This window comes from Terrapene carolina, unplaced genomic scaffold (genome assembly GCF_002925995.2).
Source record: "Terrapene carolina triunguis isolate 2854851 unplaced genomic scaffold, T_m_triunguis-2.0 Scaffold29375, whole genome shotgun sequence".
In the NCBI taxonomy this organism is placed as follows: Eukaryota; Metazoa; Chordata; order Testudines; family Emydidae; genus Terrapene; species Terrapene triunguis.
Genome location: NW_020693726.1, coordinates 1 through 9,278, shown reverse-complemented (window position 1 = coordinate 9,278; position 9,278 = coordinate 1). Strand labels below are relative to the sequence as shown.

At 43.0% G+C, this 9,278-nt stretch overlaps 1 protein-coding gene across 1 annotated transcript; it reads right to left on the bottom strand.

Annotated features, from left to right (window-relative positions):
- Positions 1-3,809: 3,809 nt before the first annotated feature.
- On the bottom strand, positions 3,810-4,385 carry LOC113409081 (interferon beta-like). Its single transcript, XM_026662668.1, has one exon. It carries the CDS (start codon positions 4,383-4,385, stop codon positions 3,810-3,812), a length of 576 nt encoding a protein of 191 aa, XP_026518453.1.
- Between the last annotated feature and the right edge of the window lie 4,893 nt (positions 4,386-9,278).

Sequence of the window (9,278 nt, the reverse complement as noted above, 5' to 3'; positions counted from 1 at the left end):
AAAGCACTTATGAAGAGAAGTCATACCATGTATTCTTATCATGTGTGTGTCACTGGGATGTAATAATTCAAAGTTTGGTTGTTGTTTTTTTAAATCCCATTCAGTGTTCACCATTACAGCTGGTCCCTTGTCTTTTTTAATTTTTGTGTTTGTTTCTCTCGGCTTGAACAGGAAAATTCTTCTGGTTTGTTTAATCCTCATACCTTCCTGTGGTCAGATTTCACTTTCTGGTTCTCATGCCCTAGCGCAGACTGTTGTGTTGGAGTTTCCATCATGGCAGGGAAGTGTGTTTTAATTAAAAAAGAAAACTATTTTCACTGAAATTAGAAAAGAAGATCTGCTTACAGAAAATATGAAAACGTTTCTGTTCATATTAATTTGGGTAGAGCCCCCTGACTCCACATGCACTTTCTTGTAAGAAATTAAACATTTTTGCTTCAACGATTTGACAGGGACTCTTTAAAGGATCATAGAAATATAAGGCTAGAAGGGACCTCAAGAGGTCATCAAGTCCAGCTTCCTGCATTGACAGGACCAATTACCTAGACCATCCCAGACAGGTGTTGGTCTAACCTGCTTTTTAAAATCTCCAATGATGGAGATTCCACAACTTCCCTCCACCCTGCAGTTAGGAAGTTTTTCCTAATGTCCAACCTAAACCGCCCTTATGAATACTATTAATACTAACAGGAAAAACCAAGGCAACAAAGTAAATACAGGGTAATGAAAGAACAGAATTTGTTTCAGTAAATCTGTATATCAACAGCACATAGGCATAGAAGTAGTGTATAGTTTGAGGAAAGTTAGTTACAAAGGCCACAGAACCTGCCCCAGAGGCTTCATGCAGCGATAGAGTTCTCTGTGTGAGCATCTCAGCTGCTTCACATGGAAGCATGTGTGATGTGGGCTGAGGTGGAGTAGGGTCTGCTGCCTTTACCCATCATTCCCTCTTTCCTGGGACCCCACGGATTGTTTTCCATGGGGTTATAAACTGTGCCGGGGCCTGGACTGAGCAGACCTCCCTTGGGTGAGGGCAGTCCTATTGCAGATCTGGTGGGCTGCATGTCATCATGCCAGCTGCCCAAAACTTGCATGTAAAAAGGTTACATGAGGCTGCCTGTAGCAGCCCTAGAAAATACTCCTTGACACTGAAAAGATGGGGGGCAGGGAGTGTAATGGGTGGTAATGTAAAGAGGTGAGACCTTTGTCATCTGTGCAGAAACCATAGAATCTGCTGAGTCTGGAGATGGAATGACAGCCACTTCCATGAGGAAGGCGGGGTCCAACCTGCTCCTCCTCCTTCCCGCCCACCATTGGAAGGATGTGGGAGAACCTCACTGGGGGATATTTACAGAGTTTTTCTCTCTTTTAAGAAATGCGAGCTGGCATTCCCCATAGGCATGGCTGCTCCTTGTGATACGGGTGATACTGTCAAAGAGCTCTGCTGAATTCTCCACTCAGCATGGCCCTTTTTCTATTAAAGGACTGATGGCGTGAATGGGAATAGTTTCTCTCTAGCACAGAATAGGTTTGGGGTAGTTAGACTTTTTCAGAAGAATTCCGTATTGTTCCTGGGTAGTAACTGACTGATGTATTCCCCCAAACTGGGGGCTGCATTTTACAAGTGACAAAGAGAAATTTTGATAATCCTAATACAAATGGCCTCTTCCTGCTCCCATTACTCACATGTAATTTTGTTTGTGGTTGTACTCAAGAATGAATTTAGTCTGTACTGTGCTCACACACAAAAAAATAATGGAACCGACTGTGTGTGCGGGGCACACAAATGAGAATTATTCATGGAAGCCCATACTTGGGGGTCAGGGGTGGTGCTGTAAATGTATTGTGGAGAGGTGGTATGTGAATGCACACAAACCTGATTGATGGAGTTATGAGCAAGCTAATTAAATGCTAACTTAACTGGTGTGTTTCTGAGGGTGCACACTGTCTTGATTAGTGCCCTCTTCCCTCCACCGCCAACACAACTATCTACTACACCAAACATCCACAACAAGAAGTTATTTGGTAGTGGAAAATAACCAAGGAAAAAGTAGCAGAGGAAAAAGAGGCAGAGGTCAGGGCTGGTGCATGGATTGTTACAGTGGAAAGACTAATTATCACCCCATTGCTACTCTTTTCATATGGAAGTACAGTGAACTTGCACACTGATTCATCAATGTATCTCAGTATGTTCCCAACTGGAAGCACGAACATCAGTGGGATGGGTCACATACTATAAGTCACGTGCATAAGAACTTTCTGGACTTGGGGTTTTAAGGCTGAACAACAATAGAGTTTTTTGCTGGATTTTTCTAAAATGGGTATTTAATAGCAATCAGTACCACTGTATGGTGCCATTTTGTATAAAATGATGATTTATTAAATTAATCTATGATAAAATATAAATAAGAGCAATAAATAGTAGACTGACATAAATATCCTGTTACAAATATCATAAAATGATCTGAAAATATTTCCACAATGCACAAATAGAACAAATAGTAGCAACAACTTTTAAAATTCCACTGCATCTCATTTTACATCATGTATAAAATATTAATTGATTTCAGGTAGTATTTTTTTAAAGGTTGGTATTTTAATATCTAAACTTCTTTGTGAGTTTGTCCTATAGTTGAAAACTTTCTAATTCCATTCAGATTCTCTTGTTATCTCTTCACTTTCATCCTGGTGAGCTGAAAGTCCTTTCTTCCTTCCTGGTCAGAGAGTCCCACCTTCCATCACTGCAACCAAACATGTCTCCAGATTCCCAGCTGGCTGATGAGTCTGTTGGACTCTCTGAATGGAACTCCTGCCTCAGGTAGCTTGGGAGAGATTTTTGCAAAAGCAGCAGGAAATATGTTGGAGGATTTCCTGGATTGTCCCCTGGGCATTTTCCTTCAGAGACACTCAGAACTTGAGAACCTCTTGGTGCCACCTGAAATCTCTCTCTTCATTCTGACATTATAGGAAAATTATCCACACCTCTTTGTTTGGAAGCTGTTCCAGTTCACACATGTTATGCTGTTATACTGTGGTTATACTACATGTTACAGTTCAGAGGTGAGATTTGATCAGAGAAGAGTTGAACCATAGAAATATATAGCAAACACATAATGTCAACAATGTTTAAGGTCCAACCCTTTCTTTTAAAATTCTTAATTGTCTTGTAACTTTTTTGCATCAATATCCTTCATTTTGCATTTTAAACCATGAGTAAATGAACAGAATATTATCACATAAAATGTAATTTGTGCAATTGGAATTCCATAATAGAGCGAATGTATTGCATAATACGTCTCTAGGAAGCTTCTCAAACCTTGGAATACTAGAAATAGTTCTCATGGGGACAGATTAATTAATCGCAATGATGATAATCGTAGAAACACACTACATATGTCGACGTTAGAGTACTTTGTGGTATGGGAGGGAGGAAAGTATCATTATCTGATGACCAAAGTGCTGGTGAGGTGCCTAAGGATTCCACGTATGTGTACTTTGTTGCATGGTCTGCCAATTACCTACTGCATAACAGTCCTGATATGTGAGAGATTATGAAGATGTGCAAAAATAAATAATAGTAGAAACCCCCAAAAATAAATCCTTGTAATTGCAAATCCATTTCCAGCACAGGACAGGAAGAGCCGAAAGCTGCTGCCATGGAAATCAATTGCTATTTGGCCATAGACCCTGTAGAAGAAGGATCAGGCCCTATATAAGCAGAGTTATAAAATATCCACTATCTCTGTTCAGCTGTAAAAATTACACTAGTGTTAGTTCATTTACTCCAGGGAAAAGCTTTGTACTGTACCTTAGTTACTAAGGCTTCTAGTGAGTTTGTCAATCAGTACAAAACATCTGGGTATTTCCATGCGAATGATCTCCCAGGCACACAGGCTGTATTGCTTTTCTTTCAGGAAAGCATCTATCCCCTGAAAGTATTGTTTCACTCTCCGACTGGTGAGCTGGAGGTCCTCGCTTTCTGGGTTGGTTAATTCCTTCTCCATCTGTGCTCTCAAACATGCCTCCAGCCGCTGAATTTGCTGGTAAAGTCCATTTTGGAACCTGACTAGGGATGTCCCATCCCAGGCACTTTGGGTGAGGTTTTTGCTAAAGATGTTGAAGATCTCTTGGAGGATCTCTTGGATTGCCACCTTGGCATTCTCCTTCTGGGACACTGGGAGTTGGACAACATCCTGGGTGGGTTTGAAAGCCGTCCTTTCATTTATGCATTGTGAGGGGAAATTTCCGCTCATTTTCTGCAGAAGCTCCAAGCTCTCTTTGTTCACTTTGTTCTGCTGGAAGTGAAGCATGGTACAGAGCCGAGATGAGATTTCAGTGGAGAAGAGCAGTACGAGGCAAACATGCAGCAAACACCTGGAGGTCATGATGATGTCGATACCGTCCTTTTCTTTGTGTGGAACCGTGAGCCTGGAGTTTGTTGAGGGTCCTACGTAGACTGCTGTGTCTTTCCTTCATGTCTCCGAATATAAATATTTGGTAGCCGAATTTTTGTTTCATCATTTTCTGTTTTTTTTAAATTTTTCCCTTCTGGAGGCTTCAGTCTTTTTCTTTCTGTTTAATTCGCTGCTTTCTAGTCCTGTGGTCACATTTCATTTTCTGGTTCTCTTCCCCTAGCACAGACTGTTGTGCTGGATTTTTCCATCATGACAGAAAAATCTGTTTTCATCCAAAAAGAAAACTCTTTTCACTAACATTAGAAAGGGGAAAAATCGCACGAAGAAACCATGAAAACATTTTTGTACATATTAATTTGGTTAGAGTCTCCCAAGTCTTGCTGCACTTTTCTAAGAACTTTCAGATTTTTGTATCTGCTACATGAAAGTTTCTGTAAAGCAGAGAAAGCAGACTTACCAGAGCCCTCCGATTGCCATGGGCTATGCTCCCCATTTTCACATTACTTTCCATGGGTGTTGGGGATGTTTATTCCACACCAGGGTGAAGTCCAGAGGAAGATGTTGAGGAGAGAGGGGAATGAATAGTATGAATACTAGGAGAGGATAAGGTAACAGAGTAATCACAGGGTGATGGGAGTTGGGGGAGCCAAATCATCTTTTTCAGTAAATCTGTATGGTAACAGCAATTTAAGGGCGCTGGAATAATTGTTAGTGTGGTGGCTGAAAGCCACTGAACAAAACTGTAAACCCTGTATCTAATGGAGACCATGCATTCACTTGCTAATATTACTTGAAGCTGCTCAACCCTAGCACCCCTACTTTCATCTCCCCTGCAGCAAGTAGGCTAACAACTAGTCTATTATTTGAGAGAAGTTGGCTACAAGGGCCTCAGAGCCTGCTGCAGAGGATCCATGCAGGGATAGAGCCCTCTGCTTGTGACTCTTACCTGTGCCACATGGAAGTGTGTGTTGGGTGAGATGAGGTGCCATGGAGTCAGATGCTTTTGCACATAGTTCCCTCTTGGGTTGTTCTCCATATTGTTATGATTCATGTGCGGGGCCTGGAGTGAGCAGATGCGCATTGGGCTGGGGCAGTGCTAGTACAGGTCTGGTGGGTGCATCTCATCATGTCAGCTGCACAGAAATGACACTAAGGCCTGGTCTACACTATGAGTTTAGGTCGAATTTAGCAGTGTTTAATCGAATTAACCCTGCACCCATCCACACAACGAAGCCATTTACTTCGAAATAAAGGGCTGTTAAAATCGATTTCTGTACTCCTCCCCGACGAGGGGAGTAGCGCCGAAATCGACATTGTCATTTCGAATTAGGGTTAGTGTGGCCGCAATTCGATGGTATTGGCCTCCGGGAGCTATCTCACAGTGTACCATTGTGACCGCTCTGGACAGCAATCTGAACTCGGATGCCCTGGCCAGGTAGACAGGAAAAGCCCCACGAACTTTTGAATTTCATTTCCTGTTTGGCCAGAGTGGAGAGCACAGGTGACCACACAGAGCTCATCAGCACAGGTAACCATGCAGTCCGAGAATCGAAAAAGAGCACCAGCATGGACCGTACGGGAGGTACTGGGTCTGATCGCTATATGGGGAGAGGATTCAGTGCTAGCAGAACTATGTTCCAAAAGACGAAATGCCAAAACTTTTGAAAAAATCTCCAAGGGCATGATGGAGAGAGGCCACAATAGGGACTCATGTCAGTGCCGCATGAACGTTAGGGAGCTCAGCCAAGCCTATCAAAAAACAAAGGAGGCAAACAGTCGCTCTGGGTCAGAGCCACAGACATGCCGCTTCTATGCTGAGCTGCATGCAATTCTAGGGGGGGCCGCCACCACTACCCCACCTCTGACCGTGGATTCCGAGTATTGGGTAATCTCAGCCATGCCTGAGGATTCTGCGGACGGGGAAGATGAGGAGGAGGAGGACGAGCTTGTGGAGAGCACCCAGCACTCCGTTCTCCCCAACAGCCAGGATCTTTTTCTCAGCCTGACTGAAGCACCCTCCCAACCCCCAGACAATGAGGCCATGGAAGGGACCTCCGGTGAGTGTACCTTTGTAAATATAAAACATGGTTTAAAAGCAAGTGTTTTTTAATGATTAATTTGCCCTGAGGACTTGGGATGCATTCGCGGCCAGTACAGCTACTGGAAAAGTCTGTTAACGTGTCTGGGGATGGAGCGGAAATCCTCCAGGGACATCTCCATGAAGCTCTCCTGAAGGTACTCCAAAAGCCTTTCCAGAAGGTTTCTGGGCAGTGCAGCCTTATTCCGTCCTCCATAGTAGCACACTTGACCACGCCATGCTAGTAGCAAGTAATCTGGTATCATTGCATGACAAAGCCTGGCAGCATATGGTCCCGGTGTTTGCTGGCATTCAAGCAACATCTGTTCTTTATCTCGCTGTGTTATCCTCAGGAGAGTGATATCGTTCATGGTAACCTGGTTGAAATATGGGAATTTAATTAAGGGGACAGAGGTGGCCGTTCCTACTGGGCTGTTTGCCTGTGGCTGAAAAGAAATGGAAGTAAAGACACAGTCTTTCAGTATATTTGCATCAGCAATTAGCCTGTTTTCTGGGAAAGATTAGATGCAGACTCAGCTGGGTGAAATATTTGCTAGAATTTGGTGAAATACTGTGTATTTAAATTTCAATTTAGAGTAGAACTTTTTTGGGATTATTTTTCCTCTATATTTCAACCATCTTTATTTGAATGTGTAATTAGATTAATTTGGCTCCTTTTTCCATTTGCAAATCTACAAATTCAGATTTTGTTAATGTGTTTATTTAATATCATTTGACAAATGGCTTACATTCTACTCTCTGGTTGCTCAGGACCTTCTCACCACATCTTTTGCTTTGACTATTCCCTATTCATAATTTACTACTTGTTCTATATGATGGTTCACCTGAGTTAACGTAATTATGTCTCTTCCCTGATTGGTTGCCTTCGGTTTCAAAACTGCTTTCAAGATGGCTGCATGAACTTTTCTGGAGAGAATCCTCTTTAAAATGTGTATTTACAGAAGTGCTTGTTAAACTTTGTCTTTACCCAAATGTTCTTTTCTAACAACTCACATGTACAAATATTTCTGAAAATGTTTACCAAGGGCCAAACATTTTTTATAAATGTTTAATGAGTCTTAGTTGTTTAGGCTATGGCTGAAATTTGTTGTTTGTAGTGCTATTGTTGACTGATAGTGTTCTGGAGAGCTATCTTTATACTCAAAATGTGGTAGGGGGTGGATCCTCAGATCTGATCCAAGAGGCAGTTTTAGTACCATATTTTTAAATGTTGGAGTTAGGGTAATTTTTAGTCAATATTTGTGTTTAGTCAATATAAGTGATGCACTGCAACAGAAGGATGCAGCGTGGCCCCAAGTAACCATGATCCAGGCCCATAAAATGGCCTGAAGTGTGGAGGAAACTGAGGCAGGGAGTTTCATGTCGGGTTTACTATTTTTGTATAAATCTGTGCATTTCTTGTGTCATTCAGAAAAGAGCAATAGAGTGTTAGAATCCTGTGCAAAATGCCTGGGTGTTATAGGCTACACCTACATACGGTCCTTTGAAGAGGTAAACAAGAAGGCTCACACCTATAGGTGTATGTCTGGTAGAAGGCATGTTAAGCTATGAAAATATTTTGGGGGGTCATGTTGGTCCTGAGGGCCTAAGGCTGATTGGCTGCAGGACTCTATTTCCAGGAAGAGGTAATCGAGTGAGAGTCAGGGCCTAGGAAATGTGCCAGGGTTGGAAGAGACCTCAGGAGGTCATCTAGTCCAACCCCCTGCTTAAAGCAGGACCAATCCCCAACTAAATCATCCCAGCCAGGGCTTTGTCAAGCCTGACCTTAAAAACCTCTTAGGAAGGAGATTCCACCACCTCCGTAGGTAACCCATTCCAGTGCTTCACCACCCTCCTAATGAAAAAGTTTTTCCTAATATCCAACCTAAACCTCCCCCACTGCAACTTGAGAACATTGCTCCTTGTTCTGTCATCTGGCACCACTGAGAACAGTCTAGATCCATCCTCTTTGGAACCTCCTTTCAGGTAGTTGAAAGTAGCTATCAAATCCCCCCTCATTCTTCTCTTCTGCAGACTAAACAATCCCAGTTCCCTCAGCCTCTCCTCATAAATCATATGCTCCAGCCCCCTAATCATTTTTGTTGACCTCCACTGGACTCTTTCCAATTTTTCCACATCCTCCTTGTAGTGTGGGGCCCAAAACTGGACACAGTACTCCAGATGAGGCCTCGCCAATGCCGAATAGAGGGGAATGATCACGTCCCTCGATCTGTTGGCAATGCCCCTACTTATACAGCCCAAAATGCCATAAGCCTTCTTGGCAAGAAGGACACACTGTTGACTCATATCCAGCTTCTCGTCCACTGTAATTCCCTAGGTCCTTTTCTGCAGAACTGCTGCCTAGCCACTCGGTCCCTAGTCTGTAAGAGTGCATGGGATTCTTCCGTCCTAAGTGCAGGACTCTGCATTTGTCCTTGTTGAACCTCATCAGATTTCTTTTGGCCCAATCCTCTAATTTGTCCAGGTCCCTCTGTATCCTATCCCTACCCTCTAGCATATCTACGACTCCTCCCAGTTTAGTGTCATCTGCAAACTTGCTGAGGGTGCAATCCACGCCATCCTCCAGATCATTAATGAAGATATTGAACAAAACCAGCCCTAGGACCGACCCTTGGGGCACTCCGCTTGATACCGGCTGCCAACTAGACATGGAGCCATTGATCACTACCCGTTGAGCCCAACCATCTAGCCAGCTTTCTATCCACCTTATAGTCCATCCATCCAATCCATACTTGTTTAACTTGCTGGCAAGAATACTGTGGGAG